This window comes from Pteropus alecto, unplaced genomic scaffold (assembly GCF_000325575.1).
Source record: "Pteropus alecto unplaced genomic scaffold, ASM32557v1 scaffold171, whole genome shotgun sequence".
NCBI lineage: Eukaryota > Metazoa > Chordata > Mammalia > Chiroptera > Pteropodidae > Pteropus > Pteropus alecto.
This window is the reverse complement of record NW_006431925.1, coordinates 5,057,470-5,079,115: the sequence shown is the minus strand read 5'-3', so window position 1 is coordinate 5,079,115 and position 21,646 is coordinate 5,057,470. Positions and strand designations below refer to the sequence as shown.

The following is a 21,646-nucleotide window of genomic DNA, read 5'->3' as shown; positions in this document are numbered from 1 at the left end:
CCCAACCAATATATAGATAATACTTTTTATTTATTCTACAAATATGAATGTCTATTATGTGAAGGTACTTTGTTAGACTTCATATATATAATGGTCAACAATAAAGTATGATCCCCTGCCTTCTGGGTGAAACAGATTAAAATAAAATTACAGATTTTGATAAGTGCTATGAAATAAATTATCAGTATATTTTTGCACCAATTAATACAATACAAACGTTCTTTTTATTTGGGGTTGGGATATGTTTTTGAATCTTTCCTTTTCTCATACTTCTCCATATTGCAGAAGAGATAGCTAAATTTTGGTTCTTCAGAGGTTATTTCAGCATAAAGAATAAATTGAGGCGATTGAAATCTCATGTAAACTAGATTCTATAGATTTGGGTCAGTTTTCCTCTCAAAGAACTCATATGCAGAGAATCCCCACAGGTAATTCAATATTACTTATACCCCTCTGAGTCTCATCATAAACATATATGAAGTTGGCATGTGTGTGTGTGTTTGTGCACAGTGCGCATGCATGGGAGTACGTGTGTGTATGGGTAAAGTACTTTTAAACTTTATAAAGACTTATTATGCTTAAAAATAAATACTTTTATGTGTTGTGTTTTTCCCTGAAGTAGTTAGTTTATAACACCATAATAAGATTGTAAAATTTCTATTAATTTCCTTTCTAATAGGCACTTTATTTTATTGCTTTTGGAAGTTGCTTTAAAAAAAGAATAAGTATCATTTTCCAAGTATAAGTAAATATAGATTGAATATCATTTTACTCATTAGTTCTTTGCAGGTTATTAGCTTTAGCATGTAGGTTCTAGTAAAAAAGCTTAGTATACTTTTAAATTTTGTTTTAAGAATTTTCTGTGCTTATTTAAATTTATTAAACTTAATCATAAGAGAACCAAGTAACCACTGAACTTTGAGAACACAACCGAAATGCTAACTTAGTGTTATTTGAGCTAGTGACCTAAAATTCTACAGTGATATGTGAATTTTTGTCTGTCAATTATAGGATTTAGCCCAAACTCAGAAATTAATGGTAAGCCAGCACTTTTTTTCTATAAAGAACATTCAACCACATAATCATGGTTAGCAACTAAAAATCCTTTTTACTTAGATTTCATTTATACTTGAAGTTGCAGTGTTTTACCATTTGTATCAATTTTAAAAAAGTTTTTATAGTTCTTCCCCTTAAAAAATACCCCAATAGTTGTAAACATGACCCTTACATTGTTTTTAAATATCACCAGAGCAAACAGTTCAGAAATAATAGAAATAAAGGAAGAACTTAATTTAGGTTGACAGACCTTAAGTGACTATAGAAATTCAGAAAAGTACAACACTGATGAAAAGCTGATCCCATATTGTGGAGCTACTGTCTGACACGCTCCTATCTGCTTTCTGCTGGGTCTCACAAACTCCTGTCCCTTTCCAGGCTGGATTGATGTCACCTGGGATGCTGGTGGCTCAAACTCTTACCGTATGGGCGCAGAAGGAAAATTTGACCTCAAGCTTGCACCAGGGTACGACCCTGATACAGTGGCATCACCCAAACCTGTTTCATCCACTGTTTCAGGCACAACGCAATCATGGAGCAGCTTGGTGAAAAACAACTGTCCAGACAAGACATCTGCTGCTGCAGGCTCCTCAAGTAGAAAAGGAAGCAGCAGTTCTGTGTGTAGCGTGGCCAGTAGCAGCGACATCAGCTTGGGTTCGACCAAAACGGAACGGAGATCAGAAATTGTAATGGAACACAGTATAGTTTCAGGAGCTGATGTCCATGAACCAATTGTTGTTCTTTCATCTGCTGAAAACGTCCCTCAAACAGAAGTAGGGTCATCTTCCAGTGCAAGCACCAGTACCTTAACAGCGGAAACGGGAAGTGAAAATGCTGAAAGAAAGTTAGGCCCTGATAGTTCTGTTCGTACTCCTGGGGAGTCTAGTGCAATATCCATGGGAATTGTTAGCGTTAGTTCTCCTGATGTTAGTTCAGTATCTGAGTTAACTAATAAAGAAGCAGCTTCACAACGACCCCTTAGCTCCTCAGCAAGTAACAGACTATCAGTGAGTTCTTTGTTGGCTGCTGGAGCCCCTATGAGCTCTAGTGCAAGCGTACCTAATCTGTCCTCAAGAGAAACATCTAGCTTGGAGAGTTTTGTAAGGAGAGTGGCAAACATAGCACGGACTAATGCCACGAACAACATGAATCTAAGCCGAAGCAGCAGTGATAACAACACTAATACTTTGGGGAGGAATGTGATGAGCACAGCAAGTAAGTGAGCTTTTCCTTATGGAACCCAATGCTTTTTCCACTGTGAGGGATGCAAAGTAGGGTTTCTTGTTCAGTGGGTTCTGGCTTTAGTCTTTAACTAGATCATTTACCATGTTATATGCAATTATGTCAAATTTAGCACTTCAGGAACATGAAGTTCTATAGAATCATGATATTTTAAGAATCAGATCAGGTGTGATAAACAACCTCTTATTTTGAAAGGATAAAACAATAACACACTTCTGTTTTTCACTCTTCTATGATAAATCGTTAAGTATAGTTGCATGAGGAAATAAATGACCATTAAATATCCTAGTCAGTTGAAATCAGAGCATCACACTGGTATAACTTTTACTTAGGTTCTAAATTGTATTAGCTGCTGAAAGTTATTCTAATTCAAGCTACTAATGGGTCAAAGTAGTTCCCTTGGAAAAATATCTTTGGGAATTATTCCATTGCCTACTTCACTTTTTTAAAAAGCTAGGCTTAATTTTTTGAAAAATAATAGTGCTATAAAAATAAGACTTTTTAATTGGATTTCAGTTGGGTTCCCAAAGTTGTTGCTTTTCAGCCTTTTAATAATTTAGTGTTTTATGACCTCATTTTTTTTCTAAATATAGAACCTAGTTTTTTTAAGATTTGTACAATCCTGCCTATTTGTACTGATTTGTTTCATTTGTATCCTTAGCTTCTCCTCTTATGGGTGCTCAGAGTTTCCCTAATTTGACCACACCTGGTACTACATCAACAGTGACTATGTCAACATCCAGTGTTACTAGCAGCAGCAACGTAGCTACAGCAACAACAGTTTTATCAGTTGGTCAGTCATTAAGTAATACTTTAACCACCAGCCTCACATCAACCTCCAGTGAGAGTGACACAGGTCAGGAAGCAGAATATTCCTTATATGGTAAGTTATAGTTTAAAATATTTAGATATTTATATAGTGATGCTTTTATTAATGGTTTTCTGCTGGATTGTTTTAAACTTTTGATTAGAAAAGAATTATTCTTTCTTAACAAATATGGCATCTTTATATAAGATGAAAAGAGTCACAGTGATATGAGGGACTGTTAAGAAATCAGATTATAAAAGACATCTAGGAACTTCTGTGTGTCATCTTTTTTTTGCCTTTTGTCACTAATGAAGTTAGAATAACTATAACAAAGGTATCTGACACCTTTATCAGAGAAGATTAATAAATTATATTCCTTGTATACTAATATAATGTGTCTACTCTCAATACTCAAAGAATATTTCACTTCCGTTACCTCTGACTACCAAATGTGTGTGACATTTTCCCACACCAAGCAATTCTCAGACACCACCAACTATAATTTAACTCAGTTCTGACACTGCCTACCTACCCAGATACGTCAGATCCCACATGATAAAGGCTCAGTTCCACAACACTGACCCCTTCCCTCCTTTCCCTTTCCTTCAGAACCTAATCGCAAGTCCAGATTGTCATTCCTGTTTCTGACGGACTGACTATAAATTGGAGGTTTCCACAATCCCTACTTCAGGTTCTATTTATTTGCTAGAGCAGCTCACAGGACTCAGGAAAATATTTTATTTAGTAGATTACTGGTTTATTATAAAAAGGATATAACTCAGGAACAGTCAGAAGAGATCCATAGAGTGAGGTCTGGAAGGGTCGCAAGCATAGGTGCTTCTGTCCCCTTGGAGTTTGGGGACCCTCCCCACCCATGGCTGTGTTCTGTCCTCCATCCTGGTAGTTCTGTGTACCTCATCCTTTGGGTGTTTTTGGAGGCTTGCTTCATGATTTAGGCACGATTGATTAAATTATTAACCATTGGTAACTGAACTCAATCCCTAGCCCTTCACCCCTCCCCAGAGGTCTCAGAGGTGGGATGAAAGTTCTAACCCTCTAATTATGGTTGGTTCCACTGACAGGTTGCTGTCATTCTTAGATTACCTAGGGGCTTTCCAAAAGCCTCCTGTAAAACAGTAAAACAATCCTGGGAATGAATAACAAAAGACACCTCTATTCTTATCATTTAGGAAATTATAAGAGTTTAGGAGCTCAGTGTGTGGAACAGAGACAAAGACCAAATATATATTTCTAATTATAAATTATAATATCACAATATTATTAAGGTCTTTTGGAAATAATTCCTTAATTAGATAACACTTAACATTTTTGCTTAGAAAGTTCTGTAGTTATATCACCATGGCTTCTATGCTATATAGTCAGTGATAAAATGATATGATTCAATTAAAATGTTACTAAAAGTTTTATTTTCTCTTATTAGAAAAGTAAAACATTTTATAGAAAGTAAATATAAATGAAGATAAAAAATCTAGTCCCCACTTTCTTGAGACAATCACTGTTAAATAAATGATACATACCACTTGAGGTATATGTTCTCTCCCTTTATTTTTTTAAACAAAAAGGGATTATATCCTTTCCAGAGAGCTCTTTTCACTCAAAACATTTTCACATTGTTCTCTGGGTTTTATGCTATTTGAAATGGCTGCCAAGTACTCCATTGTTTGACTATTTGATCTTTATTTAATAAATTCTCCATTTAGGATATTTAAGTTACAGCTTTTCATTACCATAAACATTGTTATGAATGAGCATCCTTGAATTGTATTTTTGTATATTTCCTTAGGATAAATTCCTAAAGGAGTAAAGCCTTCCAAAAGGTTGTACTCCCATCATTATTGTTTTAAAATACCCTTTACCACAAATTCTTGATCACATTGCCTGTTCTTTTTTAACAAAATATTTTTATTTCAGATACAAGAAAATTTATATGAAGATATGTTTTTAGTATTATTATATGTCTACGTCACTTTAATAGGTTTTCTTCTTTTTTTTTCCTGAGAATGTGGCCTCTCCTATTCTAAGCCAAGAATTAGATCTGATGTTTTATGGTTTTAGGAAAATCATTACATTTCTCTGTTTCTACTTTATCTTTTAAATATGTATGTAGCAAAATAATGATGATTATTATACCAGAATATTATAAATGTGTTGAATAAGCTGTTTTCCATTTCAAATTTTGCCGTGGTAGCCCTCTATTCCTCCCTACTCACTTGTTAATATGTTAACGTCAGGCTTTTAGTTCTTGGTCATGTGAAGGTATGTTAATGGGAGAAAATATTAAAAAGTTAGAGCCGTTGGTTGCCTTTTAAATATTGTTAGATGATTAAAATTTCCTTTTCTACATTCCTAAAACTGAAAGACTCTTAAAAGAGTGCTGCTGTGAAGGATCAGAGTAATTTCTGTCTTATAAAATAATTTGTGTATATGCAAACTTTTACTGTATATTTTGAGGGACATGATTTGATTCTGTGATATAGTCAAGTATATGAAATAAAGAGCTTTTTTTATCTTCTTGTCTTATACTCTGATATTAAAGGGAAGATAATGAGTAAAAAGAACCTGACTTCAATGAACTGTAACACAAGAGACGGAATTTCAGAATATAAAGTTAGATGATTTTCCTTTAAAAATAAACTAAAAGTGGGATTAATTTATTTTTTGTACTACCATGTCACATTCATGAGAACCACTGACAATTGCAGGATGGCACCTTACATGTAATAGGGGTAATATATTTTATCAAATTTAAGATGCCATTATGAGACGGCATTATTTTACGTCACTAAGGAAAAAATGTTGCCAGTTTAGCTGTGACTTGCCATTGCTTCTAAGACATAATCTGATTTCAGAATATTAAAGTGTTAAAAAATGTGTGCTATAGAAACTAATTGAATATAGTTTCAGGCCTCTTTTTTCCTACTAGCCAACCATCCAGTAAAAGGCATTGAATTTTTAGTCCCATGTAATTATTAAACTTAAAAAAATATATTTGGTTCAGAGGTATGCAAAGGCAAGAGTCTATTAAATAATTATAAGTTGTCTTCTGAATATTCTTGTGGAATGTGGAGTATATACTGTCTTTTTAGCCATAGAAGTTGTTTTTCTTCTAGATCTAGTAAAAAAATTCTCCTGTTTTAGTCCTATTATTCCTTTTTTTGTTTTCAGTTTTTGTGAAAAACAGCTTGTCAACACCATTATGTAGGACAATGTAAATTTGACAGTCTTTATTGTGGGGTGAGGGGGAGAGATCCTAAGGAGGAGAGAGGTAAAATGGATTCAAGTTTATTGAAATTCTTTATGTGCTAGATAGTATGGATCAAATGAAAGATGTTATTCCATAAAGAGGCATTGTCCTTAAGTAGTCATCGTTAATTAACTTGCTAGGTCACATAGCTAAGCCTAGGTCTTTTCTGACTAACTTTTGTTCTTTTCCTGTATAAGATCTTTTATAGTTTATATTAATATATTCATTTATTTAGTTTTTAAATGCCTCTCTCCTCTGTAAGCTCCATGGAGGCTCAGACCATGCCTATTCTGTTTACAATAGTAGTCATGCACTGCTTAACAATTGGGATACGTTTTAAGAAATGTGTCATTAGGCAGTTTTGTCATCGTGTGAACATGACAGCATGCACTTACACAAAACTAGATGGTATAGCTATATATCCTGTCGCTCCTAGGCTACAAATCTGTACAGCATGTTACTTTACTGAATATTGTAGCAGTTGTAACACAATGGTAAGTATTTGTATATCTGAACATGTCTAAACATAGAAAAGGTACAGTAAAAGTACAGTACAAAAGAGAAAAAATGATACAGTTGTATAGGGTACCAACCATGAATGGACCTTACAGGAATAGGAGTTGCTCTGGATGATATGAGTGAGTGGTGAGTGAATAAATATGAAGGTATATGACATTACTGTACACTACTGTAGATTTTATAAACATTGTACACTAAGATTACACTAAATTTATAAAACATGAGATTAAATTAGCACAAGGGAGAATAATGCAGTCAAAAGATGTAAATATGAGGCTGCTGCTGACATATCATGGCATACTGTTTTACAGCAAACTTCGTAAGTAGAAAGAGTACACTCTAAAATAATGATAAAAAGTATAGTATACTAAGTAAATACATAAAGTATTATGTACTGTACATAATTGTGTGTAATATACTTCTATACAACTGGCAATGCAATAGGTTTATTTACACCAGCATCACTACAAACACATGAGTAATGTGGTGTGTTCTGACATTACAGTGTGTAATTTACTGGGCAATAGGAATTTTTCAGCTCCATTATAATCTTAATGAGACCACCATTGTTGGTGACCAAAACATCACTATGTGGCGCATGACTATATAGCTATAAAAGTAATATATACAGAAAGAGAGAGCGCACGCATACTAGTGAGAAGGCTATATTCATTCCAAGGTTTGGCATTTGGAAATATCATTTGAGATGGCCCAACACATTAGCAACTGTATATGAAGACATGAATATCTTTATAAATTAAAAAAAAGCTCCAAATAAAGCTCATTACAGTCATTTCTGTAGCCAAAGCCATAAAAACACAAGTACCCTCCCAGTCCCTATCACCAAAAACCATTCATCACATACTATATGAAAAAACTATATCATTATTATAGGTAAAATAAAAATCATCTGTCACCAGAAAATATTGACCATGTGGTATATGACTGTATATATACCTGGTGCCTAACACAATTCTTGGCACATAGTAGATACTCAGTAGATATTTATTGACAGAATGAATGACACTCAAGTGTTCTCTTTCCACCATGTTATACTTCCTGTGTCTTATGCAGGGACTGATAATAGCATCGTTGTTATTTTTTAGCATAGCCCATATTGTTGACCTTTTATATTATGATTTTGTACATTTCAATTTAGTTTACGATCATCCTTTATCCCATGTTTTCTGCCATATTCGTGATGATTTAATAGTCATTCTGTGTGTACAGTGGTATAAGAAGGGTGGCATTACTAAATGTGGCCTTTATACTTGTCTCTTTTAAATTTTGCTTTTGTTTTGTAAAATTAAAACAGAGTTATTTTGTTATTCTTTGTTAATTGTGTTGAGAGTAAGGTTCTTGGTTTTGTTTTCTAGATTTTCTTGATAGCTGTCGTGCCAGTACTCTGTTAGCTGAGCTAGATGATGATGAGGACTTGCCTGAGCCAGATGAGGAAGACGATGAGAATGAAGATGACAATCAGGAGGACCAGGAATACGAGGAGGTTATGGTAGAGAGAGAGTCCCCATTCTTTTAACTAAGATAGGATGTTAATAATTGAATGAAGGAAGTTAATAAATGAAGAGAGGAAAAGCAAATTCTTGGTTAAACTTTAAAGCAAGAAAATACTGTACCAGTATGAAAAATATGGCTAATTAAGAAAAATGCTTTTAATTTGAACATTTATAATTCTCTTTTAAAAGAAAATAAGTTGGTTATATTGGAAAAATGTCACATGCTGATGTTTTAACAGGTTTAAAGAATACAATTTTCATAGTTCTGCAATAATTTCTTTACATAGAATTTTTTTACATAGGATTTTAAGCAGTATATTATTTCATCATTCTTTATACAGAGCTGTGGGGTTCAGGCATAGAAAAAATAATTTGCCCTAATTAATAAGAGTTAAGTAGAAAAGTAGGGACCTAAATTTAGGCAGTATAATCTAGAAATACCAATGTTTAACTACTATGATTGTCTTTGAATTGAACTTTTGCCTGAAAATACTCTTTACTGTAATTTGTATATCTTTTTTATTTCTCTTATAAAGTATTATTAGATTTCAAAAAACTTACTCAGTTGAGTTATAATGGGGCGAAGAATTTTAAGAAATGCTTTTAGTATATGTTGCTTAAGAAACAGTACATTAGCATATTTTTTGCATCTATTAATATATGATGCATGATAAATTTAAAACATTCATTTTATAACTTTTCTGAAGCTAGCTAATGAATATGAAATTTTATTAATGACAGTTTTGGTAATGTGGGTTGATAGTTTCACATCAAGGCTGCATGGGGATATATATGGATCAAATAATTAGACATGTCTCTTCACATTTTTTAAATTTCAGATTCTGAGACGTCCATCCCTGCAGCGGCGAGCCGGCTCTCGATCTGATGTAACGCACCATGCTGTTACCTCGCAGCTACCACAGGTTCCTGCTGGAGCAGGGAGCCGGCCTATTGGGGAGCAGGTAATAGCTTCATGTTTATACTCCCTACAGTGTATTTTTTCCTCTTTCATAGTAAAGCACCAAACAAAATGCCTATAGAAAAATATACGGGGGAAGGAGAGGGAGTTACAAAATAGAGTTAATAAAAGAAACATCCGCGACTGCTTGGGTTCCATATCTCAGATGGAGCCCACGATTGCTCTGTCATAATGCATACAGAAGTTTCTTACTTGAGACTCCTTTATCTTGGCCTTTGGTTAACAGTAAACATATAATAAAAAGGCTAATGGCTATTATCTAAGAGTTACAGTTTTCATAGTAGTAGTAGAGGTAGTAATATCAGTCTGTTAGCTAACATTTATTGATCATTAATTAAGTCCTGGGCACTTTTTTCAATACTTTACATGTATTAACTAATTCAGTCCTTTCGACAACCCTGTAAGAGTTATTATTAGCCCCAGTTTTCAGATTAAGTGATTGCTAAAGGTCACACATAGAAGTTTTGGATCCAGGATGAAAACCCAGACACTCTGGCTCCAAAGCTGTCAAATGTCAGTTTGATTTGTTATAAAAGTTAATTTCAGTTAAATGTTAAAAATATAAGGGGCTATGTGTATGCATATAAGTATATATATCATAGTTATTTTAAAATTGTTACATCAGACATTTACAATATTTACAATTCATTGATCTCTTTTTGTTGATACTAAAAGTGAAGGACAGGAGAAAATCTTCCTTAAAAACTTTTATTATGAAAATTTTCAAACATGCTAGAAGTTTGACTTTAACGGTTATCAACACTTTGTCAAACTTGTTTACTCTTTGCCCCATAGTAATTTTAAGCAAGTCCCAAGCATTATATCTTTTGTACGTAATTTAGTATATAATGCAATTTCGCTTTTTTAAAAAAGCATCTTTAAAAATAATTATAGGTTCACAGAAAGATGCAAAGATGGTACAGAGAGGTCTTATGTGCCCTTTGCCTAATATCTTCCAATGGTTACAGCTTACACAATTAGAGTACAATGTCAAAACCAGGACATTGGTACAATGTATGTGTATGGTTCTTTGTCATTTTGTGTTCTATAGATTTGTGTAACCACACTAATGCAACTTACTATTGATAAACTTAAATCATTAAGAAATGTACCTAAATATATGTTGTCTCATTTTGTGTCTAAGAAATATGGCTAATTAAGGAGTGGTAATAACTATAGAGAAGTACTTAAACATGTACTTATTTTATAGATAGCATATCACTTTTGCAATAACAAGTTTTATTTTATAATGTTCATACATGACATTTTAATAGGAAGAAGAAGAGTATGAAACCAAGGGAGGACGCCGGAGAACATGGGATGATGATTATGTGTTAAAACGGCAATTTTCTGCTTTGGTTCCTGCTTTTGATCCTAGACCTGGTCGTACTAATGTCCAACAGACAACTGATCTAGAAATTCCACCTCCGGGTACAGTATATTTTAGTTTTTGTGAGCTAATAGATTCCAAATAAGATTATTAATTACAATTAGAAAAGTAAAGTGCTGTGTGTATATGCAGGTTATAAATAAAAGTTTTCAGGAAAAATTGTCAGCCACAGTTCTTAAAAAACATAGTTTTTTTAAAAAGCAGATTACAGTATTTTACAAATACCATTTTTATTTATGTAATATTTGAAAGCAAGGCTTCATTTAAAGGTGAATAATTTGTTTTATTTTCTACTGGATCAGAATTACTAAGGATTATTCCTGTTCATGTTTTACTTCGAAAAGCTGTATAGTGGTTTCAGTCATGGGCTCTAGAGTCAGTCCGCCTTAGGTGGCAACTCTGTCTCTTACATCTCTGTTTTGGGTGTGGTAGGTGCACTAATGCCGCCACCAAAGATATGTAGATCCTAACCTCCAGAATCTGTGAATATATTACCTTAACACTACCAAAGAGATTTTGTAGATGTGATCAGATAAGGATTTTGAAAAGGGGAGATTATCCTAGATTATCTGGTTGAGCCCAATGTAATCACCAGTGTCCTAATAAGAGGGAGACAGGAGAGTCAGAGTTAGAGAAAGGGATTTGAAGTACAATGGAATGTCATGCAGTGAATAAAATATTTTTGAAAGCTCCATCTATGATATGAGGAAAAGATTCCTGAGCTAATAAAGAGTACACCACCAAATATACTGTGAACCTAATTGTATATGTGTGTGTGTGTTTACTTCACAACACGCTCATTCAGTGTAAGCAAAAGATTGACAAGTAATTGACCAAAATATATGGTTTTCTCCAGATGTAGAAATATGAACAATTTTAGTTTTCTCATTTATAAAAATAAAATGTTACCAAAATATTCATATAGTTAGCATATGTTCCCTAATAAAAATGAGAGATCCATATCATATGCATAAGTTCTAGTCTTTTATCTGTCTTTAAATAACCTTGGTTTATTACTCCCATTTAAAAGAACAAAAATGTCGAGGCCAAGAGAGTGCTATATAGCTGACATGTGGCAGAAGAGTTTAGATTTTGTATAGCCTGTCTCCTAGCGTTGTTCTTTCTGGGCTGCTTTAGTGTAATTGTTTTTCACATCTTCCATATTTTTAGGAACACCTCATTCAGAACTCTTGGAAGAAGTCGAATGTACCCCATCACCTCGATTAGCCCTCACTTTGAAAGTAACAGGTCTTGGAACAACTCGTGAAGTTGAATTACCACTCACTAATTTTAGATCAACCATCTTTTACTATGTACAAAAATTGCTTCAGTTGTCCTGTAATGGCAATGTGAAATCAGATAAACTTAGGCGTATTTGGGAGCCAACATACACGTAAGAGATTTAAATTTAATTTTTAAGTAGATATTTTTATAGTACATGAGCCAAGAAGCATTGTATTTCTATATTTTGAACTACATGAGATATTTTTATAGTACATGAGCCAAGAAGCATTGTATTTCTATATTTTGAACGGAAAAGATTTGGTTTTTGTTGTTGATTTATAGGAACAGCTAAAATCATTTTTGACCCCTGCTATAGAAAGGTTAAGATTCACAGCTGAAAGGAACTTTAGAAATAATCTAAACTAGTTCCTCACATAATAGTTGAACTCTTTGACTGGGATTGTGCATAACGTACTAAATATTTTCTATTTATTTGTTTGGGATCTATGAGTTAAGCCTGCCTCTTTGTTCATTCATTCATTCATTGATTCAACAAATAATTATGAGTGACCTTGGGCAAATTTATTTAACATTTTAGTGCCTCACTTTCCCAATCTATAAAATGAGAGTAGTTGTGAGGAATCAATGAATTTTAATATATGTAAAGCGTTTTCAGTACTCTGCAATGTAGAAAGTGCTCAGTATTACCCATAATATTTATTATATCATATACATTAATTTATATATTTTTTTACATTATAGCATATTTATATAAAAATGATAATTATCCTTATGTGACTTTGTTAAGTGTATTTTTCTGATGCTCTCTTAACAACATTGATAATCTTATATAATATCCCATAAAATAACCTAGGTCCTATTGAGATAGAATAGATCATCATGGCAATCCCCACCTTCAATTTTTATTAGAGGAAAATTTGATCTCAACCACCTTACATGAACATAAACACTTCTGGTCTTTGTTATTCTTATTCTTCTTTCCATCTAGACACAGAAGCAAACCATTTCTCATTTTATTCTTACAACAATATATGATATAGCATGTTATTCATATGTTTAAAAGTTCCAGGTTTGATGTATGTTTTCTTTGCAACAATGCTAAATTTATAAACCATAATTCTTTTTCAGGAATATGATTTCTGCTACTTTCCATTATATTTAACAAATTAATTGGGTTTTTTTTGATAAATTCTCCCTGAGTTCAGTATTTAATATAAGCATATGGCTAATGAATGGCATCATTCATCTATTTTTTAAAAATTGAAGTCTTACTAGAATTAACCACAAATCATTTGATATATGAATTAACTTGAATAATATGTCCATGTTTAGAATCATGTACAGAGAAATGAAGGACTCTGACAAAGAAAAGGAAAATGGAAAAATGGTAAGTTACTTCTTGACTATTTAGAAAAAAATGAAAAAAACTAACATTGTTTTCATTTGAACATTTGAGGGACAAAATCACTAAAATGAAATTTCTTTAAATTAGATTAAATGCATGATCTTAAAACTACCTTATGTAATGCATGTGAAATAGCGTAGACTTTATAATCAGGAAAGGCCAACATTTGGTTTTTCCTATTGTAGGGTTGTTGGTCTATAGAGCATGTGGAACAGTACCTTGGCACTGATGAATTACCAAAGAATGACTTGATAACCTACCTGCAGAAGAATGCAGACGCCGCTTTCCTACGCCACTGGAAATTAACTGGCACTAATAAAAGTATTAGGAAAAACAGAAATTGTTCTCAGCTCATAGCTGCATATAAGGTATATATTGGCATCAAAACACTATTTTGATTGAGAATGGCTTTGTGCTTTGTTTTGCAGCTTTTAAAGATTCTTAAGGAAGAGAGTTTTATTGGGACATACTAAACAAATAAGGTTGAATTAACATTGTAAATATCCCAATGCTAAAATTTCAAATATGATTTGTGGTATTGGAATCTAAATATAGTTTTAATTGTGGCTTATAGTGGTTTTACATTATTTGGGAGTTTTAATGGTTTAGAATGCATTAATTTTCAACTTGGGCAATACTGTTTTTTTTTCAAAAAAGAAGGCAGTTCTTTAAAATATCCCAGCCTTTTTCAGAGGAATACTAATAGGATAATATATTGCTTTTCTTAAAAATGTGATTAATGGCTAGTTTTGCTAATGGTTTCCTCAGGATTTTTGTGAGCATGGAACAAAGTCTGGCTTAAACCAGGGAGCCATTTCTACTCTTCAAAGCAGTGATATTCTTAATTTAACAAAAGAACAACCTCAGGCCAAAGCAGGCAATGGACAGAATTCTTGTGGAGTAGAAGACGTCCTTCAGCTTCTGCGTATTCTGTATATAGTTGCAAGTGACCCTTATTCAAGAATATCCCAAGAAGGTTTGTAAGAAGCCTTGTTTCATTTCTATGGCATTTTAAATAGTAAATCAGTTTATATTTTTATTAATTTTATTAATTTTACAGAAGGTGATGAGCAGCCTCAGTTTACTTTCCCACCAGATGAATTTACTAGCAAAAAAATCACAACAAAAATTTTGCAGCAGATCGAGGTAATAAAGTCAGAGTTGACTCTTTAGTCTGTAACCATTGGACTTCCTTTTCTACCTCCCACCATCTCTCCCTTCCCTCTGATTCAATGATTTGGGCCATTTGGTCTATTGCATTCATTTCTTTACATTTAAGAATTGACTTCTTTTTGTCTTTTTAGGTAATTGCCTTAACACATTGTTATTTGTTAATTTACAGGAACCATTGGCATTGGCCAGTGGGGCTCTGCCAGACTGGTGTGAACAATTAACCAGCAAGTGTCCTTTTCTAATACCGTTTGAAACTAGACAGCTTTATTTCACATGTACCGCATTTGGTGCATCAAGGTAGGAAGTGTATCCTTTTATATTTTTAGAATACAAGTTTTTTAATGTTATGTAAGCTCAAAATGTACTAATATACTTTATAATATACTTATGGAGGGAATGTAGCTCAAAATGTACTAATATACTTTATATTTATAATATACTTATGGAGAGAATATATTATTTCCTTTTCTTTTTAAAGAGTTGTCAACATTTAAATATTATTTTGTTTCCAGTTGGATATATGCTCTCTTGGTGTAGTGTGGATTGATCTCTTGGAATAGTGTGGGTTGGAATATAATCATCCCTTGGTCTCCATGGGGGATTGGTTCCAGGACTCCCGAGGATACCAAAATCCATAGATGCTCAAGTCCCCTAGTTAGCCCCTCTGTATCTGTGGGTTCAACATCTGTGGATATGGAGGGCCAACTCGTGGATACGGAGGGCCAGATATATTGCTTTCGTTAGCATTTTGTACAGTTCTTAAGTAGCTTACATAAATTATTAGTTGTTAAAAGATCCCAGGAATACCAAATTAAATGCTTGCAAATAGCTTTGGTAGCATTGAAATATATCTACATTCCGGCCATCATTTTTCTCTTACTACCATTTAATATACTACATATTTTACTTATTTCTGTCTCCTTCCACTAGATGAAAGTTTTATGAGGGCAGGAATTTCTGGCTGTTTTGTTTACCTCTTGCTGTAGTTTCTAAAGTAGTATATAGCACATCGTAAATGCTCAATAAATATTTGTTGAATGATTTGAGTATCAAGAGTATTTTCAAAGTAGATATAAAAATATTCTAATTTAAAATGGAATTATTTGTTTCCCTGATAGGTTACATTGTTGTCCCATTTTATACCATTTATAAAGCATTTGTACACATGGAACTACAAGCCTATTGTGATAAATGGCATTGGTTATGATTTCTCTTTTATAGATGAGGAAATTGATTCTCAAAGTACTTAGCTGATTTGCCTGAGAGTACCAAAAAATTGTAACACACATGAGAGTAGATCTTTCATCTTATTCCTTGTTCAAGATTCTTTCTTCCACCCTAGATGGGTTAGTTCTGCATTGCTAAAAAGAAAATATTTTAAAATCACAATATCATTTTAATGATGGCTTTCAGTTTGTATCACAGTAATAAATAGCATAACCATTGTTTAGTAGTTAGGAAACATTTGTCTATATTTTTATGTAGCAGGTTGGTAGCACAGTCAACTATTTCTGTATGCTACAGCTACATAGATATTTTTCTATTTCAGAGCAATAGTGTGGTTACAAAACCGACGTGAGGCCACTGTGGAAAGAACGAGGACCACAAGTAGTGTAAGACGAGATGACCCAGGAGAGTTTCGAGTTGGTCGTCTGAAGCATGAAAGAGTAAAAGTTCCCCGTGGTGAATCACTGATGGAATGGGCTGAGAATGTCATGCAAATACATGCAGATCGGAAATCAGTTCTCGAGGTACCTCATATAAAATTTTTGTGTGTGTGCAGTAATAACAGAGAACCAGCTGATCTGCGTTAGATAGAAAGGAAGAGGGATTTCTAGCAGAACATCTTTCATAAGAGGATGTCAGCTCATCTCAGGGGTCAGGATTTTGTGATTTACAATGAGCAACAAAGAATATCTTCATTCTTGAGATAGGAAAGTGCTTGGTCTATTTGAAGGACACTATCTATTTCTTAACAAATCCTGGACCAAATAATAGTATTCACAAAGGATTCTTTTTGATACTCTAAAAGTTACCTTTATATTAAGCTGTGCTGTTAGATATCTATTTTTGGAGCATAGTTTTATAATACTGTTTCACTTAAATTGTGCTTGGTGTTATATCATTGTTCTATATTGAGAGATGTAACAAATGGCAGTGTGAAATTCAGTATATTTACTAGAGAATGTTTTTGTGGGCATTGTCGATTATATGCTATCTACATATTATTCTTTGTGTGAGGGATGATGGAAGAAATCTCTTTCCTGTCAACAGTTGTGAACCAGCCTTTTTGTTTATCTTTTGGATTACAGACTGATCATAACAATTATATCTCTAGAAAATATGTAAGCCTTATGTCTTTCACTTTAAACTTTCTTTGCCTTCATCTTATTTTTTGTACCCATATATGTGTCTAACCTAGATTTTATATATATATATATATATACACGTGTGTGTGTGTGTGTGTGTGTGTGTGTGTGTGTGTGTGTATGTGTATATTTACTTTGCACTATATGTTTTTGTAAGCTGCCTTAAATCATTTGGAACAGGTAGAGTATGGATAAAACCTTTAAAGTGATTGCCTAAAGTCAGAAATGAGAGAGTTTGGGTTTTGGTATTACATAGACACATACAACTCAGTATACCATCATTTCCTCAAGCAAATGATTTAACTTTTTTATCTGAATTTTAGTTTCCTTTGGTGTAAAAAGATGTACTGTAGTCTGCCCTTATCCTAAATTTTATTCTCTGCTGTTTCAGTTACCCTTGGTCAACAGTGGTCCAAAAATATTAAATGAAAAATTTCAGAAATAATTCTTAAGTTTTAAATTGACTCCATTGAGCATAATGCAGTATTGTTCCTTCCGTGAATCACCCTTTGTCTGGTGTATCCACGCTGTATATGCTACTTGCCCGTTAGTCACTTAGTAGCTGTCCCAGTTATTAGGTATCTTGAGAGCGAGCATATTCACATAACTTTTTTTACAGTATATTGTTATATTTTATTAGTTATTTATCTTTTACTGTGTATAACTTATAAATTAAATTTATCATAGCATGTACATGTAGGAAAAAACATAAATATAGGATTTGGTACTATCAATTTCAGGAATCCACTGAGGGTCTTGGAATGTATTCCCCATGGATAAAAAGAAACTAATCTATTTTTCAGGGTTGTTGGGAGAAGTAAATTAATGTACGAACAATTCTCACCAGTATTTAAACATGTAATAGTGTACAATAAACATGAAAAAAACTTCCATATTGCTTATAATGAATGTATCATACTGCTGCTGTAAAAAAAGTATATTACTGGATTGGATATGACTAATTTTGGCAAGAATGGGGTCATTTAAGCTCACTTACCTTTACAATTAATTTGTTCACACTTCAGGTTGAATTTTTAGGAGAAGAAGGAACTGGTTTGGGACCTACATTAGAGTTTTATGCTTTGGTGGCAGCAGAATTCCAGAGAACTGACTTGGGAGCTTGGCTTTGTGATGATAACTTTCCAGATGATGAATCTCGTCATGTAAGATTTCTTTTTTCCCCATTTTATGATTTTATATGTGATTTTGCTTTTAGAAAGTGTTAAAAAGAGGTTATGCTTTCAGAACATAAGCCAGGTTTTTCTGACTCTTAATTTATTATTGAATAATTTTGATAATATTAAACTGTTTTTAAAGGATAATATTTAGTTACAAAAATAATTTAATAAAATGTATATAAAAATAATTTTAGATAGCTAATTGATAAGATGTTTAACATTTATGGATCTTTTGTTTAATTTTATTTACATTTCTCCCTCTAAAAAATTAGGTTGATCTTGGAGGTGGATTGAAACCTCCTGGCTACTATGTGCAGAGGTCATGTGGACTGTTCACAGCACCATTTCCACAAGATAGTGATGAGCTTGAAAGGATCACAAAACTCTTTCATTTCCTTGGAATTTTCTTGGCCAAATGCATTCAAGACAATAGACTTGTGGACTTACCTATTTCTAAACCTTTCTTTAAACTTATGTGTATGGGTGACATTAAAAGCAATATGAGTAAACTGATTTATGAGTCACGAGGTGACAGAGACTTACACTGTACTGAAAGTCAGTCAGAAGCTTCTACAGAAGAAGGTCATGATTCACTCTCAGTAGGAAGCTTTGAAGAGGATTCAAAATCAGAGTTTATTCTAGATCCCCCCAAACCAAAACCCCCAGCTTGGTTTAATGGAATTTTAACTTGGGAAGACTTTGAACTAGTAAACCCACATAGAGCCAGATTTTTAAAAGAAATTAAAGACCTTGCTATCAAGAGGCGCCAGATTTTAAGTAGCAAAGGTCTTTCTGAAGACGAGAAGAACACAAAATTACAGGAACTAGTGCTGAAGAATCCATCAGGATCTGGGCCTCCTCTTAGCATAGAGGATTTAGGGTAAGCTTAATACAAATATTCTTCAACCTAATGAATGAATAAGTTCTAAAGCTTTTGTTTCTTTGTTCCCACTAATTTGCAATATATGAGTAAAGTCTTATAGAACAATAATATGCTATAGGAAATACTGATTATTGATTTGAACCTTTGATTTATTAATATTAAGACAGCTTAGAATATCAGAATATATAGTTTATTAATAAACCTGAAAGGTTATGATTTATCAAACGTGATAAATGTATATATCTTGTATAAAAAACTCGAAAGCCAAAAATTTTTGACAAATTAGCTAATTTTTATATGTGTGTGTGCGTTATATATTACATATATATAGCCAGCCAGCCAGCCAGCCAACCTACTTGGCAAAGCTCAAAATAGTTTGCTTTGTATGTAAGCCTATCCCCAATGGCTGCATTAACTAACTCAGATGTTGCAGATCTTTTGATAAAACTATATTAATTTATTTACATGTAACTGTTATAGCCTTGGTATGTTTTGCGATGATTTTAGGTTGACTGCAAGGCTTGCTTTTCCTCCCACCCTCCCTCATATTCAAGGTTTGTTGGGCAGTGGGGTGGTTGGCATAGTGTGAACAACTTTACTGAAGCAATAGTTTCTTCCTGCAAGAAAAAATAAATTTTCTAAATTTGGTGTTGCCAGAATTCATTTCAGAAATCAGTTCATTGATTTTTTTTTTTTGCTGTAAGGGGAAAGTGAAATATGGAAAGGTGGTTTCATGCAGTCCTTGGCACAGCCAGGTTTGATAACAGTTGTCCTAATCGTTTTTGTGCATAGAGTTTTGCCTTTAAAAATGTTTCATACTTAACATCTAAGCAGTACACTGACTTTGTTGCTGGAGATGGGTACAAGGGGGTTCATGCTTTGGGCAGTAATGTTATGAAAATTAAATAGCAGTGGTAGCCAAATGTTAATCTGATCCTTATTTTGTTCTCCCAGGTTAAATTTCCAGTTTTGTCCTTCCTCAAGAATATATGGTTTTACAGCTGTGGATCTCAAGCCAAGTGGTGAAGATGAGGTAAAAATTTTGCTTTTGATGTAGTTTTAAGTTCAGAGTCATCCTCTTACTGAAGCTAATTGTACTAGGTGCTTCTGAAATATTCCTAGATATTAACAATAATGTTGGCAAATTTTCCTTTGCAGATGATAACAATGGATAATGCAGAAGAATATGTAGATTTGATGTTTGACTTTTGTATGCATACGGGTATTCAGAAACAGATGGAAGCTTTTAGAGGTAATTTTTAAGGCTCTTTAGCTTAATCTCTCTCTTTTTTTACCTCAAGAAAGCTGAAATTAAGGCACTGCTATGGTCAAGAATTGCTGGTAATCTCCAGATTACTCTCTCATTACTCTTAACTTTTTGTCTTCCAGATAGTTAGGTCCTGCACAGTACCCAGAACAGGTTGGAACATTGTAAGATAGCTCAGCATGCTCCTCCTGAGTAATGGGGCACCCACTTTTGGCTTCCATTTCTTCATTTTTAAGTGGTCATAGGTTGCATTCTTTCCACATTATATGATTAGGATGAATCAAACCATGTTAGAACTTAAGTTCTTCTGGTGAAGATTAAAGGAACATATATTAAACTGTTTATCACTTATAGCTTTGGCTGGCTTGTATGATGGATACAGTATACTGGTTGGGAAATTATCAGAATTTGGTTATTGACCATAGTGACCAAATATTCTCTTAGTTTACATTTGTGATATTAAGCAAGAGATTTCTGTACTTAAAACCCTAGCACAGTTATTATTTCAAGCTATTTTAATTTATATTTTATTTTTCCAAACAATATTTTGATTTGAAATTTAGTATTTTGAAAATATAACTTAGTAACTAAGGTGTGTGTGTGTGTTTTTCCTGCTGTGTGTATAATGTAGATGGGTTTAATAAAGTTTTTCCAATGGAGAAATTAAGTTCCTTCAGCCATGAAGAAGTCCAAATGATTCTTTGTGGAAACCAGTCGCCATCCTGGGCAGCAGAGGATATTATTAATTATACTGAACCTAAGTTGGGTTATACACGTGACAGGTATGTGTTGGTTATTTTCTAAGATTAACAAAATTGTTTATGTCCCAAAATCATATGGCAGATGATCTGAAAAGAACTTTGACTCAGTGTATTGTATTCATAAAGTGAGAAAGCAGTTAAGTCTCACCATCACCAGGGTGCATATCCATTAATAAGACTGAGTTTACAGAAAAAGACAGCTGAGTCTTGGCTAATGTTAAGATTCCTTTTCTCAGTTTTAATTGTTGGTTATTTTAAAAATTGGAGAACTGTAAACCTTAGGCTTTATTGCTTTTATAGTAACCTATATTTTCAAATAATTTCAAACTTACAGAAAAGTTGAATAGTTGAAAGAAGTCCCCATAAACCTTTATCCAGACTCACCAGTATTTAACATTTTGCTGTTTCTTTAAACTATATGTCTTGCTTTATACACACACATATACCTACACATAATAAATATATATATATATAGACACACTGGCTATTTTTTTCTGAACTGTTTGAGAATTATGTTGCATGTATCGTGTCCCTTTACTCTGTAATACATTTCCTGATAATATGGATATTCTCTCATGTATCCACATTAGCA

The 21,646-nt window shown here is 33.2% G+C and overlaps 1 protein-coding gene across 1 annotated transcript in view; it reads left to right on the top strand.

The window, feature by feature from the left end:
* Positions 1-21,646, top strand: part of HECTD1 (HECT domain E3 ubiquitin protein ligase 1) — an 80,817-nt gene that overhangs the window by 56,992 nt on the left and 2,179 nt on the right. Inside the window, exons 25-41 of the mRNA XM_006906863.3 lie at positions 1,435-2,271; positions 2,960-3,181; positions 8,267-8,400; positions 9,244-9,366; positions 10,658-10,814; positions 11,944-12,166; positions 13,351-13,405; positions 13,609-13,791; positions 14,192-14,399; positions 14,484-14,569; positions 14,766-14,893; positions 16,146-16,347; positions 17,991-18,128; positions 18,416-19,023; positions 19,981-20,059; positions 20,185-20,278; positions 20,925-21,075. Of these exons, the coding sequence (XP_006906925.2) occupies positions 1,435-2,271; positions 2,960-3,181; positions 8,267-8,400; positions 9,244-9,366; positions 10,658-10,814; positions 11,944-12,166; positions 13,351-13,405; positions 13,609-13,791; positions 14,192-14,399; positions 14,484-14,569; positions 14,766-14,893; positions 16,146-16,347; positions 17,991-18,128; positions 18,416-19,023; positions 19,981-20,059; positions 20,185-20,278; positions 20,925-21,075 (3,628 nt within the window). The remainder of the gene's footprint in view (positions 1-1,434; positions 2,272-2,959; positions 3,182-8,266; positions 8,401-9,243; positions 9,367-10,657; positions 10,815-11,943; positions 12,167-13,350; positions 13,406-13,608; positions 13,792-14,191; positions 14,400-14,483; positions 14,570-14,765; positions 14,894-16,145; positions 16,348-17,990; positions 18,129-18,415; positions 19,024-19,980; positions 20,060-20,184; positions 20,279-20,924; positions 21,076-21,646) is intronic.